The sequence below is a fragment of the Meleagris gallopavo genome, chromosome 21, assembly GCF_905368555.1.
Source record: "Meleagris gallopavo chromosome 21, MGAL_WU_HG_1.1, whole genome shotgun sequence".
Taxonomy (NCBI): domain Eukaryota; kingdom Metazoa; phylum Chordata; class Aves; order Galliformes; family Phasianidae; genus Meleagris; species Meleagris gallopavo.
In genome coordinates this window covers 2813361-2833275 of record NC_139424.1, presented here as the reverse complement: position 1 = coordinate 2833275, position 19915 = coordinate 2813361, and the positions used below count along the sequence as shown (strand labels likewise).

At 47.7% G+C, this 19915-nt stretch overlaps 2 protein-coding genes across 6 annotated transcripts; one reads left to right on the top strand and one right to left on the bottom strand.

Moving 5' to 3' along the window:
* The first annotated feature begins 334 nt into the window (after positions 1–334).
* Positions 335–12932, top strand: LAT2 (linker for activation of T cells family member 2). 5 transcript variants are annotated; one of them, XM_003211660.5, is made up of 13 exons: positions 335–883; positions 3673–3778; positions 4346–4382; positions 5250–5293; positions 5931–5979; positions 6249–6292; positions 6696–6734; positions 7149–7179; positions 7372–7427; positions 7591–7650; positions 7766–7828; positions 8133–8220; positions 9041–10146. In XM_003211660.5, the coding sequence occupies exons 2-12, from the start codon at positions 3691–3693 to the stop codon at positions 8216–8218; spliced, it is 597 nt and encodes a 198-aa protein (XP_003211708.1). In that variant the 5' UTR covers positions 335–883; positions 3673–3690; the 3' UTR covers positions 8219–8220; positions 9041–10146. The 5 variants fall into 5 exon arrangements, with proteins under 5 accessions (XP_003211708.1, XP_010720121.1, XP_010720120.1 ...); XM_010721819.4 differs by lacking the exon at positions 335–883 and adding an exon at positions 890–1106; XM_010721818.4 differs by lacking the exon at positions 335–883 and having other exon boundaries at positions 1148–3778; positions 9199–12932.
* A 141-nt stretch (positions 12933–13073) lies between these two features.
* Positions 13074–19438, bottom strand: RFC2 (replication factor C subunit 2). Its single transcript, XM_003211659.5, has 11 exons — positions 19240–19438; positions 18682–18751; positions 18199–18240; positions 17751–17857; positions 16780–16881; positions 16076–16176; positions 15251–15408; positions 14841–14906; positions 14277–14357; positions 13828–13941; positions 13074–13366 (listed from the first exon to the last, which is right to left on the bottom strand). The coding sequence occupies exons 1-11, from the start codon at positions 19368–19370 to the stop codon at positions 13256–13258; spliced, it is 1083 nt and encodes a 360-aa protein (XP_003211707.1). The 5' UTR covers positions 19371–19438; the 3' UTR covers positions 13074–13255.
* Between the last annotated feature and the right edge of the window lie 477 nt (positions 19439–19915).

Genomic DNA, 19915 nt, shown 5'->3' with positions numbered 1-19915 from the left:
GCAGCTCACAGGTTGCAGGATCATGCCAGCTGCCCCAGCAAACCTCAGTACAACAACATTTCCCTGTAGTGAATCATTTGTGTGTGTGGAGGGCCTGGTGCAGCTGCACTGTTCTGTTAGCAAGTTGTAGGACGTGTGCTGTGCTGGCTGTTGTGCTCTGGTAGCTATAAATAATGGGGCTGCTGTGTATCCTATTCTTAGAGCAGGATACACATCTCCTGTGCTGAGACGGGGCTTGGAGCCAGTAGAGTTATCTATGAATCTCATTCATAAGCCCTCCCTATTAGTTTCAAAAAAAAAAAAAAAAAAAAAAAGGAAATAAAAGATCACATGCTACTGCTTTGGGTTGGCTTTTGTTTCCTTAGGAGTGCGATGGAATAGCGCCAGCTGTTTGCACACTGCCATGAGCAATAGACGTGGATTTGTTCCTACAGCGCTGGATGGGAATGGCTCTTGGTTGGCTCTTATTTCCATCTCCTCGCTGCCCTTTGTGAGGCTCTGCCTCCCTCCTGCTCCCACTGATGTCCAGCACAACAGCAGCGATCCCAAAGCGTTTTGCTGAGACAGTTACTGCTGGCGTGGGACGTTTTGGGGACATCAGCCCGACGTGGCCTTTGAGGGCTCCAGCACTGTGCGTGGCTGTTGCCGCGCAATCTTTTCTATCGGAGCCTCTTCCTCTGCCTGCAGCCCATAAAAACGAACTGCTTCTGCTTCTGCGGGAGCTGAGCTCGCGTGAATCGGAGAGGGGCTGACCGGCGGATGTTGGGGTTAATGATTCAGATGGGGGCAGGAAGCCAGCAGCTGGCTAACGATCCCCGGAGGAGCCATCTCCAGCGCCCACACGAGGAGATGGGACAGAAGGGGACGGCCGGCTGAGGCTGTGGTAAGGTGGGCCGGGCTGAGCGCGGCGTGGGGTCCTGCAGAGGCGTGGGGACGGGCAGGTTTCCCGCCCCCGTGGTGGTGGTGAGCTCACAGATCCCAGACTGGATCTCGGTGGCTGCTTTGATGAGGGTTCGAGGTCATCCCTGCAAACTCTTTCTGAAGAGCTCCGTGCTGGATGCTGCTCTGCTGCTGCTGCTCACATCCATCGTCTGCTGAGCTGCAAGGTATGGAAATTACCAAATGCACCTCCTCAGCAGCACTGAGACCCCTCTGGAAGCAAAGATGAGACTGCAGTCTGGCTTGTCTGTCCTACAGCATTATTTTCTGTATCTCCTGACCCCATCTCCACGTGGCAGCATGGCTTTTTTTTTTTTAATTACGCTTTTTCTGCATTTTCTTCTCAGAAATCGAGGTATTTTGGGGTCCTTCTGTGCTGAGCTGCCTTCACCCCCGCTTTTGGCTCCTGCTTCTGGGACTGCTGTGCTTTCCATTCCAAAACCCAATCGTTGGCTGCTCCCATTGGGTTTTCCTTCTGGTTCGGGACTTAATGGCTTCTTAGGAACGTGTGAGCTTCTTACTTTACTGTGTTTGGAGTCACCGATCTGAGTGAGAAAGAAGAGCCGTGTCTTTGCATTGATTTTCTCCTGTGATCGTTGTTCAGGGTAATATGGGCAGCAAAACTGGGGATAATTATGGGATACTCTTGTGCAGTATTGGCTCACGTTCATTGGAGTTCATTGGAGCTTTGGAGTAGATGAGGTTACTTGTGGCCCAGGAGCACCTACCTACATACAAGTTGCTTATATCCTCAGTTTCTATTCTGGCATCCCCCCATGGGGAAGAGCAGTGCGTGTCTTCAATGCTACCCAAGACAAGGGAAGCTGGGAGCAATTACAGGATGTTTCCATGTATCCTCGTGCTGTGATTGGGATTTTGTGCTCTGTTTTCCAGCTGAGACATTTGTGCAACCGAATTGTCCAAAATGCTCATCTCTGGGAGTTCATATGGATTCCAGTTGTCCCTCTTGTCCTATGTTCTACTGAGCTGTGTCTTCTGGTGTAAAACAAAACACGTTCTGCTTGAATAGCTGCACAAAAGCAGACTTTATCTATACCACAGCAGCTTTCCTGAGATAATTTAAGCTGGCATCAAGTCTAGTAGGAGATGGGGCCTCTGCACAGAGCTTGTCTGAAGGCTCAGCACTGTCATTGCTGTGCTCCCAACCACAGGATCTCCCTTTGGTCAAAGATTTCCATTTCTAAACGGCTTCTGTGGAAATCTGTGCAACGGAGGCAGACAGAAACTTGTGTTTCTTTTCTTAGAAATGTTAGAGACTGAGTCAAGCGGAATATTGCATCTGTTCGATAAGCCCGTGTGCTACATTTCACACAGCAAGTTTTTTTAAATAAACTCTCCTCTTTTTTGAGTTTTGCACCAGTGACTCACCCAGTCAACTTGAATGAGCCTCAATTTGTTGCAAATCGCAGGCCACAAAACTAACTTTCAGGAAAGGAGGGAATACTTTTGCCTTCCGGGGCATCCTGGCAGGCGGATGTCTGTGTGCTGTCTGCTTCAGCAGCCTAAAAATGTGGGAGATGGGATCCCCTTGCCGAGCCCAGGTCTCCCTCCATGGCTGGTGCAGGCAGCCCTGCTGCTGGGGTGACTCTCCTGCTGGGTGAAACCCTTCATTTAGGGCTGGAGAGACCAAGGAAAGTGTGTTCAGCCCTCCAGATGTTTTATTTCTATCCCAGCAGCAGTGGGTAAGTGCCTCCTGCTTGTCGTAAAGGGCTTCACTGCCCTCTCCCATCAATTCCTTTCTGACACAGATGAGAGTTTCCTTACCTTGCCACCCATGTGCTGGGTGCCTGCTCCGTGTGGCCTTCCCCAGGGCTCCAGACATCCTCATCTGGGTGACATCTTTATTATTTATTTAGTTAAATTTTTAAGGGATGTGGATTTTTGGAAGGGAATTAAAGCTGCTTTACCCAAATGCTGAAGTGCTTGCTGCAAAACATGGCACCGTTGGGCTCTTGAAATGACAGCAAACCTCATGAGGTTCACAAAGTGTTTTTGATACAGCAAAAATGAAATCTTATATCTTATGAGAGGATGTTTTGTAACAACAACAAAAAAAGATTTTAATTGCCTTGCATGCAAATAGTGTCCATCAGGCTGGTGTGGTGCTAATGATGGGGAGCAGAAGCATGATGTGGTGGCTTACGACGGGGAGCAGAATAGACACAGATCACAGAGAGGGATTTGGGAAATACCCCTTTTTGCTGTTCCTGACCATAAAAATAAAGCCACATCTGGAAGGGAGATGCCCTACAGCGGCACAAAGTAGGTCAGTGCTGTCCACATCTTTCAGCTTTGCACTGCTGAAAACAAACAACCCCAAAACCAAAACACCTCCAAAACTGCTTTTACTGGAGCAGCAGCAGCACAGCAGCGCGGTGTGCACTGGCCATCAGTACTGGTGTGGGGCCACAAACCTCCCACTGCTTGGGCTGGGGTCTGTGTGATGCCAGGGTGCACGGCTGTGGCTGGCAGCTTGGGCAGGGAAATGTTATTTATTGCTTCATACGAGCGAAGGGAGAAGGTGCTAAGCAGGGCAGAGTCCAGCTGCTGTTTCTATCTGAAATACAGATACACGTTTGGGTTGGTTATTTTTTTTTGCCCTGCTGATTATTGAACAAAAAATATAGTTGCTGCCGTTTGTGTATGGCATGGAAGGGAGGGCAGGGCTGGTTCTGGGTGGAAATGACAGCAGTTTTCACCACTGTGTTTCAGGCTGCATGTGGCCAGGCCATGGCACAGCCAGAGCTGCTGTGGGCAGCCGCTGCGCTGATGCTGCTTGGGGTGGCTGTGAGTGCCTGCGTCAGGTGCCAGCTCTATGGTAAGGCTCTGCCATGGGCACGGGGACCCTGGGTTGCAATGGGTGGCTGCTTTCCTCCTGGGGTGTTCCCTCTGTGCAGGGTGTGCTGCTGGAGAAGGGGAGGCTCTGGGGAGGGCTGAGAGCGGCTTTTTGGTATCTAAAGGGCTGTAAGAAAGGAGGGGATAGAATCTTTAGTAGGGTTTGTTGTGATTTAACAAGGGGAAATGGTTTCAGGCTAAAAGGGAAGATCTAGACTGAGTATAATGAAGAAGTTGTTTCCAGTAAGGGTGGTGCAAGGACTGTGCAAACTGCCCAGAGAGTTGGTAGTGCCCATCCCTGTACACCCCCAGGGTCAGGCTTGCAGGGCTGTGAGCACTGATGGGGCTCTGGGGGTCCCTGTGCACTGCAGGCAGTGGGACCAGATGGCCTCTGGGGAGACCTTCCAACTCAGACAATTCTATGGTGGCTGAGAAGCCACAGGATGGGGCTGGTGGCCCCACTAGAAGTTTGAGGTTCTTCCCTTTCTTGTCTGAAATGCCTGTATCACGCTTTTGCATCAAGGTTTTTTTTTTTTTCTTTCTCTTTCAGCTACAAAGCGAGGAAAGGACAGCAACCAGGGGAGTCAGTAAGTTCCTTTTGCTGTTGTGCTTTGCCCCAAAACCCGTCTGGGAGACAGCAGTCAGAGCTGGGCCTGGTGCGTGTGCTGTACATCGCTCAGCCAGGACAGACATAATGTCAAATAATAGCATATATATATAATATGTACCTTATTATGCATCTATATTATAGGATATGCAGAATGCATTTATAAATATACATCTGCACCCCAGCTCTGCTGCTGGCAGTGCGCGAGGCGATGCATCCCGATAAAGGGGAACACCATCACAAGGAATAATCCCAAATGAAGCAGTGACCACGAGGCCAGTGAGTCAGTAACCCCCTGGAAAAAGGTCTGGAAAAGCAGAGAGAGCACAACCCTGCCTCATTCCGTGTGCTCCATGAGCAAAGCGCTGCCCAGTGCTGGTGGAGCCGCGCGGCAGAGCCCTGCAGCTGCAGCACGAGCAGTGAAGGAAACACCACCATACACATGCACACCCCCTTATTTCCTTCGCTAACAGACAAACCACAGCTTAAATGATATTATGAACAGCAACAACAAAGTGTTTTTAACCCTTGATGAAGGAGGTCAGGCCGCCCAGCACGGGGCTCGCGGTGCCACGGGCAGTGTGTGAGGCCTCACCATGGCAGAGCACTCGCTTTGTCCCGTGTGGATGTGATGTTTTGGTGTCAGGGCAGGGTTTGTCAGCCTGAGCCCGTCCCTCTGCCCATGGGCCGCAAGCACACCTCGACCACGGAGGCCAGGAGGAGACCCAAAGGGAGGCTGTGAGGAAGAGCATCCTCAGGGTCGCTGTGGGGCCATCTGCAGCCCTCATTTTGGTTTCCATGTTATATGCCCCAAATTCAGCTGATGTGGTGCCTCTGTTTCTTCCAGGATGGAACACCCACAGGGATTTGAGGTGATTCGGTCCTACTCTGGTGAGTAGGACCCTGTGGGGAGGATGGTCCCAAAGCCACGTAGAAGGCACCTCTGATGCCTCTGAGGTGCTCTCACCAAAATCCATGCTTTCTTTGAGAATGAGTCACTAAAGCAGCACCATGGGAGAGTGAGTGTGGTCTCTGGAAGGCTTCTGCTCATGCTGTGGGAGCAGGGCTGTGGGTGAGCGCAGTGACTCATCCACCATCACCTCTCTCTGCTTCCTGCTTGCTGCACACTGACCTTTTGATTTCTGCCCTGGCCAGTGTGCTGTTGGGGTCTGCAACAAATGTCACCATCCCCAGCCCCAAGGCTGCTCCCTGCCCTGTCCAAAACAGCCCCCAAAAGTCTTTGTTTTGAGCTGAGCCAAGCTTGCAAGCCAGCAGTGCATCTTGCAATTGGTGCTGAGCGTGCCAGAGGCTGCCAGACTGAGTGAATTTTTGGGAAATAGGAAATAAGGCAGCAATTAGGATTGTGGATCCCTCTGACGTGCACGCAGTGTGTTTCTCACTGCTCATTTCCCGTTTTGGCCCTGCTATGCATTTGAGGAATAGTTTGGAAGATGTTTTGTAATGCTGGGGAGCCCACAGTGCTGGATGCTGTGTGCTCACTGCTGTCTCGTTTTGTTCTTGCTGCTAGCTGTGACCCAAAGGCCAGAACGGATCAAGAAACCCAAAAACTTGGCGAGGTAGGAGGAAAGCACGAGGCACATCCCAGCTATAGAAGCACCCACTTTGCTAAACCTGAGAAATCCCCTCCTCCCCATCACCACATTCAAAAAACACCCTGCACTGATAACTGCTGCATGGCCACCCCCACCCCAAACTCATCCACTCCCATTGCTCAGTGTGTTTCCCATTGCCATCAGGTAGAGCTTTTCCTGCTGCTTGGTCAGAGCTGAGGTTTTAGCTTTCTTTTCCTTCAAGCCCCAGCCACAAAGAAAGCTCTTTCTTTCAGAAAAGCCCCCGAGGAGCTCAGCACCTCCTGTCACATTGACTTTGGTGAGCATCAGCGGCTGCAGATCCGTGCGTAGTGATGTTGCAAAATCCATTTGCAAAACATGTGGGTGTTGCAAGTCTTCCAGTTTACGTAGCTGGGAGCTCCCACTGGTTGGGGGGAAAAACAGAGGCTCAGTGCCCACACCCTGAGCTGTGCTGTAAGAAAGTTGGGTGGTGCAAAGGTTGTTGGCAGCTGTGCATGGGGCTTGTGGTGGTCTGCACAGGGACAGCTGATGGGATCCTGAGCGTTACATGCAGGCTGCTTTGCTGCAGCTCACCAGTCTAACTCAGAGCAATAAGGGTGGACAACTTACAGCCCACCCCAGCCATTCCCCATCTCTGTGCTGCTGGTGCTGGGTGTCCCCCAGCCCTCGTAGCTCTCTAACATGCCTGTGCTTTGTCCCAGAGAGCAGTGCTGAGCCCCGCTACCAGAACTTCCTGACAGGTACGTGCTGTGTGGGCAGCTCTGGGTGGCTTGTGATGGCCCTGTGATGGGAGCTGGCCTTTCAAGCTCTGACTCGTTGTATTTAAGCTATGCTGAGCAGCCAAGGAGGGGGGACAGAATGCTTGCAGCAGCCCCCGGCTCCCTCCTGGAGTTGGCACCAGCCCAGTTAGAGTTATTGCTGCACGGCGCTGCACTCTGCTTCTCAAAATAGGGGATAATTCCCAATCTCCCTGCTGTTTTGCAGGGCCTGTCCTGGTCTCCTCAAGGTTCCCAGCCCCGCTTAGTGCTGCCTCGGTGGCTTTGAGGCTTGCTGCCTGCAGGGCTGACCACTGTGCCTATGCTCAGGAGAATTGGGGTGTTCGGGGGTTGGTGCTGCAGTGTGGTGTGTTAATGGGAATCCCTTTATGTTTGCAGAGTACTGCCTACATGGGGATGCTGCCTATGTGTAAGTGCTGTGGGTGCACTTTCCATCTCCTTTGTCACCCCACAAAGGGCTGTGGCACTGCTGGCCCTTATCACCTCTTGGGTGATGCTCTGTGGGGTCTGGAGGCCGTGCAGCTGCTGCCCCAGCCTGCCGCTCTCCCTCGGGCAGGGTGCATTTGGGTGGCAGAGGCTGAGCACAGCTTTCTTTCCATAGGGAGCCTATCCCACTGGATTACTACGGCCACAACAGGTTCTTCTCCCCACCCAACGGTAAGGTCTTCAGTGCTCTCCCTTCTCCAGCAGCCAGGACAGCACGCAAAGGACAAACAGCCTGACCTGCAGGCGGCTGCCAAAAGCACAAAGCCCTGCAGGTGCCGAGGCTCCCCTGGGTCACTCACATTTCCTTCGTTCCCTTTTTCTCTCTCTGCCAAAGATGAGGACTCACATTCCTACCAGAACGTCCTCATTAAGGATCCTTGCTGCTCTGAGATGGGTAAGTGTGGTGCTGTCATGTTTTGTACTGAGCCTTAATGAGGTTTAGCCTCAAAGGCCCAATTTTATCTCATTTACTGTTCAGCATCACCCATCCAAACTCTTCTTACTTGCAGATGATGCAGAAGACTACGAGAACAGCACAGCAATAGAAGTCTGGAAGGTGCAGCAAGCAGAAGGTTTGTCCTCAGCAGCTGCGTGGTGGGCAGGGTGCTGCTGTGCTGCACTGTGCTCAGGGCCATGCAGGCATCACCACATCTCGAGGTGTTTTTATCCACAATAACAAGTATGTAGGGCAGTGTGCAAATCTCTGCATTGGATGTTGCTGTGGTGATGGCTGCTATCCCACCCGTGCATTCTCTAGAGCCCAGCTCACTGCTGGTGACATATCTGTGAATTTGCTGTGACAGGGCACACAGTGTGTATGGTGGGAGTGTTTTAAGACCATCCCCATTGCTGATGGCTGCTTTCCATCCCTGTTAGCCACGCTGTATGCAGAGAGCAAGGATGAGGAGCCAGACTACGTTAACACAGACCCAACGATAGATGCCGTCCTGCTGTCAAAGTGAAGGTAATGGGAGCAAATATTTGACACACTTGTTGAAGGCAAGCGTTGTGTTTTCTCCTTGGGGAACTTGCAGTAGCCCAGATCTACTTCAGATCAACTCCAAGCCCCGTACTGAAGGCAGAGCCCCAAACCCTTCTGGTTTGCAGCACGGAGGCAGAGCTCAGCAGGGGACCCCTGGAGCCCTGCTCCTGCTGCATGCTTTGCTCTGCTCTCAGCAGAAGCTGCTGGCTGCTGATACCGAGCTCCTGCAGACAGCCAAAACTTAAAGCACCCGCAGGGGCTGCAGAAAGACTCCACAGTGTGCTCATACATACATCTGTGGTGTGTCTGCATGCTAACTAATGCTGGTCACCCTGCTCCAACCAGAGCCTGGCTGGGAGAGAGACTGGGACCAGTTCCACTCCCCTCATAGTTTTGCTCTCTGAGAGCCTGCAGGAGCCAGTGGGATTGTCCCTGTGCAGCTCCAGCCTCTGGGATTTATCAGCACAAACTGAGCAGGCTCCTGCTGCTCACCACTGACCAGAGGTGGGCAGGCTCCTTGATGGGATCTTTCTGAAACCATACAGAACATTTCAGGTTTGCTCCCAACATCCAAAGCACAGCCACCCCGCTCTCCTTGTAGCAGCACTTGTTTCAAACTTGAGCAGTGTCTGGAGGGAGGGAAGCCAGGTCACCCTTGAACTAAATGCAAAGGGCTGCAGCACTGACTTCTATGAGCAACCCTGCATTCATTTCTCTTCCATGAGAAAAGTCAGGGATTACATTTCTGTGTTAATTGCAGCATGTTCCGCCTGCTTTTTGCTTATCTCCCTGCTGTTTGCAGGAGCTACAAGACTCACTGTTCCCCCCTCTGATTTCAAGTGTTCTTCATGAAGTCCGAAGCCCTTTCCCGAGCTGCACAAGCCCACCCAGCCAGCACGTACATCAGGAAAGAGGCGTTTTCCATCCCCCAGTCACATCTTTTCCCCAAATTGTGCCCAGGATCACACGGGACAGGTGTCGCTGAAAGGAAGAGATGCTCTGCTTGAAGCCCTGACATCCAACAGCAACCATGCAACCGGAGGAAGAGTTCTGCCCAGCGGCAAAGCCTGCCCAGCAGCAGCACCCATGGACAAGCTGTGAGCTCCTGGTCCTGTCTCCCCTCCAGGCCTGCCTGCTGGAGGGAGCACGGCTGCTCTGTGCAATGCTGTCTCCTGCCAAGCGTGAAATGATTCTTTAAATTGCCGAGCGGCAGTGCAGCCAACTACTTAATTTGTCAGGCTGACTCATGCACGGCGGTATTCAAAGGCAGGGATTAGGTTTTGATTCAGATCCTACGCTCTCCTCCAGAAGCTGTTTCCTACAGTAGAGGAACTGGCAAGGCAGAGCTTGCTTTTACAGCAGCAGCGCTTCTCTGGAGCTCAATGAGATCCCAGGCTGTTACAAAAGCTAAGGACTAAAGAGGATTAAGCCCTCATCTGCAGCTTGTAATTCACAGTGTCTGTGGCAGTTCTCCTTGTGCTTCCTTATCTGTTTAATAACGATACAAAGACGCTGCAACGACTGATGAGGTTTGATCCGCCGCTGTCAGCCTCACAAACTGCAGCACTGTTTGAGATTTGGAACATCAGTCCTGAAATGTAACCTCTTGGGCCCTCGCGCATAGGTCTGGCACCATCTTAGCACTTATTTATTAAAATTGAAAAGCCCTCAAAGGAAATCCAGGCTTTTCTATTGTGATTTGCTGCTATGTGCGTGTTATTTCTGTGATTGAGTGACACAGGCTGACTTGGGAGCACGTGTAGAAGTGACCCAGGGTGATGTGTGGGATCCTGCTGGGAGAAAACATCGCTCCATGCAGCCTCATTCCTCAGAACTGCACTTCAAGAAGGGACACGGCCCACAGCACACATCTCTGGGGCTGGTCAGAATGTGCAGAGAAGTGGAGGTAAAAGTGAGAGCCCTGGAGTGGGAGAAGAGGATGTCAGGTGCTTCCTGCTGTACGTGCTCAGCTCTATTTTCAGCAGAATTGCTGAGAGTGTGGGGCCACTCTTAGTGTAGCTGCAGCAGCAGGTGGTTTGGTGTTTGGCTCGGGAAATGTACTCGTAGCTGCTACAAATGCATGTATTCCTGCTCCCATGGGACTCTAGGAATAGAGAATGCAGTGCACGATGTGCCCATGCAGCTATAGCAGCCCGCCTGTCTGCCTGCCCCAACCTTCCCTTCAGCTTTCGCTCACACTCTGGTTTCTGATGTTTAAATGCTGAAACTTTGCACAAGTAGGGGACACAGCCTCACAGAGCAGACATGCTGGCTCCGCACAGGCTCACGGACGGCCAAGGAAATGAGGAGATGCCTTTGCTACTGAAACAGAGCTCCTGGCCCATGAAATTGCCATTGCTGGTGACTTCTCTGAAGAAGCTCTCAGGTTTCACCAATTGCTGCAGATCGCAGATTTTTCAGGACCTGCTAGAGGAAAAGGGTGAGCTGCATCCTCAGTGATGTGCCATGATGCTGCACCCACTTGTGGTTCATCTCATTACCGGAGGGAGACATTAAATGCTTGGGATATGATTAGCAGCAGTTAAAAGATTCTTGGCGTGCAGTGGTAGATTCAAAGACCTCCTGGGATGTTCTATCCAATAGGTGAGCGTGCTGCCAAAAGATTAAAATGCAAGATTGACTGCTCCCCTTGCTAAGGGAGAGGATTAGAGCAATTACATTTTCCTGCAATGAGGTTCCTTCATTGCCAGAATCTGAAAGCTGCAGGGTGTAAGCAGGCAGAGCAATCGATTTGGTGTACATTCCCTCACCTTAGTGGGAGTCCGAGCAAATTGCCCTCCTTCCAATCTCCAGAGCAGCCAGCTAGAGAGCAGCAAATCCTTCCTTAGGGTTTTAAAGCTACTGGAGTGCTTTTCAACCAGTGATCTCATTGTGCTGGAAGATACCAGGCACTGCTGAGGGAAACTTCATCGATGCTTTTAGTCTTGTTCTGAAACGTGAGCTTTCTCTTTGCAGTGGGTGAGTACATACACGTGTTCACTGGTTAACTGTCCTTTCAGAACTCATTTTCAGGTATGTAAGGATTTCTGGTGCTAAACCCAAACTGTCAGATCGTTGTGTTGCCTGACAGTAATTCAAAGGGCGCTGACATCTCCCTTGGGTACACGTAGCTCTTTTTCCTCACATCAGGGAGACAGCCAAGTGAGCAATTTGCTTCCTGGTCTCAATGTTAGAAGACACATTAGAAATGTAGTTTTGGCCCTGCCAGTATGGCTAATGGAGCTGGGAAGCTTTACCTAGCTACCAGAAAGCAGCAGCTCTGCACTCAGAGGGAGCAATCAGATTTGGCACAAGAGGCTGATGGCTTCTCAGACTGACTCTGTTCCTCTTCTAAATAAAGGTGAGTATAACTAAATCCCCCCAATGCTGTGGAGCATTCATTTGTAAGTGAACTGGCTCCAAAGTGGAGCTGAAAGGCATCTAGCGAATATGCTGAAAAGAAAGCTGCTCACCAGACAGAAACAGCACCTGTGATCCTCTGAGTTTGTCACTCCTGCACTGGCACCACCAGAGCAAACTGCTTAGACAAGGGAATATTAGCCTACTGTCTAAATAATGTGCTTTACTGAAGCTCTTGTGGACAAAAGCTGTGATGCTGTCTGTAATACAACGCTGTAAGTCACATATTTAACAGTGTTTGTGCTAGTAGTGACAAATCAGTCAGCAAATCAAACTTACCACAATTTGATTAATATCTAGTGAAAGGAGAATGTACTAGTGAGTGTTGTATCCATAAGAACTGTTTCCCTTGTTTCATTCAGGAGCAAACTCAGAAGTGTCTGTGCTTTAACTGACAATCATCCTGATTTCCTTTGTCTTAGAGCTCTGTCAGAGGAGCTGCAGAAAGTCTTGAGGGTGCAGTTTAGAATGCTATGTCTTTGCTGCTAAAACTCATCATCCCTGTGGCTGAATCAGAGAAACGAAGGGTGTAACCGGCTGTGGCTTCAGTGCAAGGGCCGGCCTCTGGGCTGATACTGCAAGTAAAGATCAGTTTGGCACTGAAATAACATGGTATGGGCAACGGGATGCTGGGGGTGGTAATCTTCAACAGGAGGGGTGGAGTGAAGGGCACATACCAGTAAGTTGTACCTCTACCATGCCTTGTTCCACTGCTATAACCAGAATGTATTTAGGTACTTCAAGACAGCTCTGCTTAGAGACGCATATCTGACACCAGATACAGAGGTGGTCACATTAAATTTATATTTGTTTTCACTGCATTTCACACTTTATTGCTCCTCTGAGCTCGCAAGGTGGTTTCCAAAACCAGGCAGAGAGGAAACCATGATGCTGTAGCTTTTTGGTACACTGAAACTACAGTAAAATGACATTACTGAATCTGGACAATCGAGAAAAGACAACAGAATGCAAATGCAGAGCACCTCTGAACTTATATATTTTTAAAATATTATAGATGTAATGTCTGTAATAAATAGCTATCAATGTCCTGAACAATTAGCTGGGACCATTAAGAAATGCGTACAGTTCTCCTGTACTTGTTTGGTGGAAATATCTTCCCTACCATCACACAGAAATAGCACCCAGAACGGCGCCTGCACAACATGCCTTAATTGTAACCTCATTGAGGTCTCTTTCCATGCAAAGAATTTTCCTTCTTGGCTTCAGTGAGGCCAACTCATGATTAGTCAGGAGGTGTAATCATTAACAAAGAGATTAAAATTTTGTCTCTCCTGCTGTTAAGTCTTGGTATCGTTGCCATGGGCAGTTTTGTTGAGTGTGGTAGACGTCATTGCTCCTCCTTCCTGAACTGTCAGTCCTCTCCTCTGCCCAAATCACACAACAGGTAAGAGTGCTTGAGTTAAAGTAGATTTTAAAGCTTTATTTGTCTAAATTTTTAAAAAATGCAAGTTAATTTTACAACCTGGTTCTGGTATGTAACAAAAACAGACTGACAGAATTCAGGACAAACACAGCTGCTGACCTCACACACCAGGCCTTCACCTTCCAGATCACAGGTTTCAGCTCAGTCAGGTTTCTAACTTGCTGCAGGAGCTGCAGTCTTCTGACACAGCCTGGCAAGCAGTCCAGCCATTTGTAGCAGTGAGTTCACACCTTCTGCTATCTTCATATGCGTGTAGCCAATTTCCTGGTGAGAAAAACAATGCCAAACCTTCTGTTTTGTCCTGCAGTTTGCATACAGTCCGACCGATGATGCTCCACTACATCCCTTACTCCTAAGAAACTATCTTCAGTGTTGCTCAAACTTAAGAAAACCATTTTTGGCTATGGACTATTGCATTCTCATGTAGACTAATTAGAACAAGGTATTTTTTCTTAATTGAAGTCTGTATTTCCCCATTTTCTTTGTAAATTGATCACTGAAGTGACATTTGGTACTCCCATGGGGTGTTAGACTTTGAACTTCAAGTGACTGCTCTTATTCACAAACTAATAATGCAGAGTAAGAAAGAAAACAGTAATAACAAATATGATTTTTTTTACACTAACAAACGGCAAACAGAAAACTCTGATTGCCTTGCGATAAAAATCCCATCCTCTTTTTGTAACAGACAAAAAGACCCCACAAGTAAGTAGTTTAATACTAACCTTGATAAATTCCAGCTTCAGATATTCTGGCATTTGAAAGGTTTTACACACACGGAAGATGTTGCCAATCACGTCTTCTGGAGAGTATCCAAGTCTCCATAGGTGGGCAAGAATCTGTGCAGGCAAGAACAATCCTACATTTATCTGCAACACTTATCATTTGAGTCAAGCTTATTCATTTTTGAGGCAGGCATGTGCAACTGGTGAAACTGTGCTGTTTATCAAACAATTTAACATTGATTCTGTTTAGTGAGTAATTTCATTACTGCTTGGGTTGTTGTTTTTGGGCTTGGTTTGTTTTTTTTTTGCTTGATGGGTTATTCATCTGAACAAACTCCTGGAAAGAAGATTTAATTCAGCAATTCATACGCATGGTTTTGCCCTCTTCAAAAAGAGCAAGCGGTGCACCCTGAATTCTTCAAATCAACACAGAACACACCAAAACCCACCTTGTATGCTTCATCAATATTTGCATTTATGCAGTGTTGTATCATTTCTTTCACAAGCAGAGGGTGAGGCTCGTCACATACCTGTATCAAACAAATATTACACTTCAAAATCCTAGAACATCCCATAATTGAACTCCCAAGTGTTCTCACCAAGCTTTTACACAGTTTAAATATTGAATCAGAATGTCTTACGATACAGATTAATTACATTTTAAGCTATATGACACTTTTGATAACATCCTACTGTGGTAGACTCAATAGCACTGCATGAGAGCTCTCAAGTAATAGACTCAGAAGTTCTCACTGTGCAATTTCCCAGCAGTTATGTGATCCACACACTTTGAAAGAGCAGGAAAGGCAGAAAGTCTTAGACATGCTGTTAGGGACTGCAAGCACTTCCTGCCTTTCAAAAGCCAGGCACAATTCTTAGACTAATGCCATCACTGCTACATCTTAGTGTCTGCAAAGGGGTAAAGCACTATCAGAGTCACGTATATTTGAAGAAAGGTCTCACACGCTTACAGTGTTAGACTTTTACCTGCACTGTTTCACAGCACTACTAACCTTAAAGACGTTTTCACTGTTTATAAAACCAAATCCAGAATATGTGGACTGTAAGTTGTTTAAGGCCTGCAAAAAGGAAAACAAAGACCTCAGTTATTTTGTGAAGTGCTCTGCTTCTGACTGCACCCCTCAGGATGAATTACACTTCTTGGGAAATGACACCAAATATGCAGTTTTCAAGCAGGCCGCAGACTAAATGCATGCAGACTGTTTTCCCCAACAAACTCAGTATCTGATTTCCACCAATTCCCTTTTAAGGAGCTTTAAAACCTCGCAAAACCAAGCAGCTTAGTTATTCTTGTGCTGTATGTCACCTCCCCTTCGCTTTATATCCCCAGAGATGAATCTCTGAGAGCCACAACTCAAAGTTGCTTGAACAGAAGGCTGTTTCCCTGCCTTCCCTCTTTTACCTGTCTCATATCTCCTTGAGCTGTGAAGATAATGGCTTCTAATCCATCATCAGTATATGGTACATCCTCTTTTTCAACAATTTTCAGTAGCCTTGCAAGGATCTGTGAATCTGTCAGTTTGGTGTAACGCAGCACTGCACACCGAGACTGAATAGGCTCTGAGGACAGAGATGCATAATTAGCATTTCCCTCTTTTCTTAATAACAAACAGAAAAACATTTCATTTGGGAAGAAAATACGTCAGTTTCCAAGTTCTTAACCACTCTTGATTTATCGCTTTAAGAACACGTAAAGCAGAGCGAATGTAGCATCTGCTTAATTCCTATAGCCCTTCATTTGCACCCAAGTATGTTACATGTATCAAGGACAATTTCTTTTGTTCTCCTGGTTTTCCTGGAACGTAGATGTTTATCATGCTACTTTAACTGCTGAACAAGAACAGTCTGAAGCTCTACAATGTGTTCACCCACAGGCAAACTTTAAGATTGCGCTTCAGAAAGCAGGACAACAAAAGGGGCTCAACATCTAGTAAACAATACACCAAAAATCGTAAGCTGGATGGTGATTAAGCCTGAAGAAATCTGCTCTGCAGTCATGCATAGCACTTTTCATGAAAAACAGCTGTTTGGAAGATTCATCAGCTATGCAAACGTGCTCTTCATTAGCTGTTTTAGAAAACATTATGTTTTGGTGGTTTGATTTTTCTGAAGTACCATGGCTTCTTGCAATGAGCAGGCTCCAAGTGGTTCTGAGTAGTACTTTGGAGGTTACCCAGCAGCATGGGGAGCATGCAACCAGAACACCCAGGGACTAACAGAGCTTTACCTATGATTTTATCAGAGGCATTGCATGCGAGTGCGAAGCGCGTTGTTTTGGAATAGATTTCCATTGTCCTTCTCAATGCTTGCTGTGCTCCATCTGTCATGCTGAAGAAGAAAAGGAGTTAGGGCAGATTTTACCCTTCACTGACTTAAAGCTGCAGCCTAGTGACTATTTTTATACAAGCTTTAGAGTTTACTGATATCGAACAGTGCTTTGTAAATTACCTGGTATTTTTGATTGGCAAGCCTCAGATTTTGGCAGGCACGTGAACCAGGCACCAGTCATAACCTCAGCCAGTTATTGAGACCTCCATAAAATTAACATCAAAATCAAATCAAACTTAAGAGTACTGCTAAGAATACTACTATTTGTATGTAGGAGGAGAAGAGTGTCCCGTTTTTATCCAGTGAAATTAAGTGTCTATAAACTAGATTCTTTTCAAAGAAAAGCAGCCAGTAAAGTGGAAGATGGTAAGATTACATCGAGCTAAATCCCAAAGTGCTTCACCCCAATATTGAGCATTTCCTTTGAATCCACGCCCACAACTTAGTATGAGGAATCTTGTAAGAGTACTGTTTAATGCACATTCATTTCCTCTCAAATCATATTTGATAGCCTGCTCAAAACATCTCATATTGTCCAAGAGAGCAGGATAGATAGAAAACATTTCAGATAGTAGCTGGGGTCAAGAAAAAAAAACAATGTACCTGTCTGCTTCATCGAGGATGATAATTTTGTGCCGACCTTTTGGAAGTGTGACCTTTTGCTGAGCAAACATTTTGATTTTGTTTCTCACTACATCGATGCCTCTGAAACAATAATTGAAGTCATTTATGTTCAGTCGGGTGAAATTCCATAATGGCTTTCATTCAGCAGCCACAGTGGCTGGAGTGCTCCTGTGCTCCACATTCTTACACTGTTCATTTCCGTTCAAAAGTAAGCAGTCAGCTGTGGCAGGACAATTATTGTGAAGCTGTGCTAGCACAACATGAATCCCTTCCTAGACAGAGTCCCAGCAAAGACCTACTTTTAAAAATAAAGGATTTTATTTTTTTGTTCTGTTTAGAAAATGCATGTTATGCCATGATTTGTGGAAGAGCTGTAGAACTAAAGAGGCTGGTATAAACTACTGCATTCCTAACCCTCTATGAAACGTCCTCAAAACGTGTCTGCTACAGAATTTGGGAAATATAATCAGCCTTTAGTGCCTGATTGCTGCAGAAGAGTCAGTGCCTTCTACATACCTAACATCCTTATCCTACAGTGCTATTCCCAACTGCCTTTACAGTCTTAAATTTCTATCGCTTCCCCTTTTTATTCCTAAGCACTGAAGAGGTTCATTATAAATAACTCATTCACTTTTTGTTAGGAGGATCTTCACGTATGCAGGAAACATAACTCTCTGAAGTAAATTTGAGAAGACAGTACTATTATATATTCTGCACTCCATCTGCTTGTATTTTTTTACATGGCAGTTCCTGTCGAGTTTATAAAACATCAAGTGATAATATCTACAGTGCTAGTTGGACACCAAAAATTGCCTAATTCTGAGTTGGAAAAACTACATTAAAGTAGTAGGGGCCTTACTGTAACATTATCAAGTTGGCCTGAGTTCAACTAAAAATAAAAATGGATACTTGCTTCTTCATTAAGCTTGATAAGGCTTATTCCTTCTCACCTGTCATTTGAGGCATTCAGCTCCAAAACAGCATCCTTTAATGCAGGGCCAAGCAGAGCACGAGCCAAGCAGAGGATGCTGGTGGTTTTTCCCGTTCCAGGGGGACCCTGGAAATACAATTGCTGATGAGTGCAATGCCATTTCTTAACCTGTACTCTCTACAATGCTTCCCACTCATGCAAAACAGCTGCAGTCACAGCTAGAAGTGACCTGAGCTCAGGATCCTGCCTCCAGGGAAGCACAAGACATGCTTCAATAGGCACCCAAGGGCCGAGTTAGTTTTCAGTATTTCAGTAACAGAAGGTTGTTTACTTGCTGTGCCTTTTGCTGAAGATACTGCTCTGTAACCATAACATCTCTTTCAGTGGTACCACAGTGCAAATCTACACTGGTCATGCCTGGATCTCTGGACTGGGACTGATACAGCAAAATGCACAGCAATACTCACCGCAATGATAATATTTGGGACATTCCCTTCTTTTGCAAAGACCTAAGAAAGAATAACAACAACAAAACACCTATGTAAGAAAACAGTGGGAACAAAGTTTCCAATTCTATTCCATTTTAACCTTGAAAAAGAGCTGCCATTTCTCTTCTTCTCTCCTGCTTTCATTTTTTTTTTTTAATCTTGCTGCTTTCATGCTTTCTTCCAGTTAAAGGTCAGTTCCCAAATTACTAGAAGTCACAATTTTTAAAGTTGTATTTAAGGTGAGGCCAACTTGCACAGCACCCCAAGTACAGAAGGCGTATTTATTTTGAATACTGATCAGATTTGTCCTAAAACTTGTAACTTCTGAAGAAAATCAAAAAGTTTCTTGTCCAAATGTTCAGAGACGGACATGGAAATGTGGAAGTGCTGTTTCTGCTCTGGGGATAGATGCAAAATGGCATTTTTTTTATCTCACCCACAAACAAACAAGCAGCCACACACCTCCAGCCTGCTCACTGTATCTTCGTTTCCAACTACTTCACACAGTTTCAGAGGTCTGTATTTTTCCACCCTGTAGAAATAAAACCCAAGCACTGAGGCACATCTAACCGAACTTTAACAGTGCCCTACACTGCTGGAAAAGGAGATTAAGATTACACGGGGCATTAAGACAACATGGGACAAAGATAACACGAGGTGTCTTTGATGCAAACGCTGCAGGGATGCCAAGAGCAGCATTTCGCAGCACTAATTGTCTGAAAGTTATTTTATTTTCGCTATTTTAAAGAAAAAGGTGGATCCCAGCGCGCAGCCCGCGGGGCGCGCAGTCGCCTTCCCGCCAACGGCACGCCCCGCCCTCTCACTCACGCCATAGACCACGCTACTCCCCGCCCCCCTCTTTCTCCATAGGCTACACCACGCCAAGCCCCGCCCCCCACCGCGCTCCACACCAATGGTCGCGCCGCTCAGCCTTTCTTCCCGCCCCCAGCTCCATTTCCTTCAGCACTGCGAGGCCGCCGCGCTCTCTCCTGAGGAAGCGGTTCGGCCTGCAGCTCTCACCAGGGCAGCTCGTAATGGCCGCCGGCAGCAGGGGCGGACCCGAGCGAGTCGGCTGGTCCCCGCTTCTCAGCGGCCGCGGGCCCGGCCTTCTCGTCCTCCATGACCTCCACCACTTCTTCCTCTTCCTCCATCGCGGCGGCTGCAGGCCCGGCCCCGTTTTCCCGCCTCCTCCGTGAGGGGCGGCCGCGCTGCGGGCCCGCCTCGTGGGGCGGAGGGGAGGCAGGCCGTAGGGCGGGGCTCTGCGGGGAGCCGTGGGTTTGTGAGGGGGTTTGTGAGTGGTCAGCAGGCTTTACGCGGCCTGAGATAAGTGTGGGTTAACCTCATCTTCCTTAAAGTAGGAAATTAAATCAAGACGTAATCGTGTGATATACAAGGACAGGGCAATTGGCTTTATTTCCCCAAGTTCAGAACGTTTGTAACGCAGATACCACGTGAATACATTGCCGTCCTAAGGTTCAGGCTGGCTGCGTTACTCTTTTCCTTCGGATTTAACTTGCTGCAGTGTTCAGCAGGAGCCAATGTGAGGCAGTAAAATATTGTGGCTGCATACAGCACTGCTGGTCATAAAAGCCTGTCAGTACAGCACACGAGTCATGCTTTGATTTCTTGCCAAATTAAACAGTTGTTATGCTCTTAGGAAGTACCAGCCTCTGGATAAGATACAATTTTCCTGGCC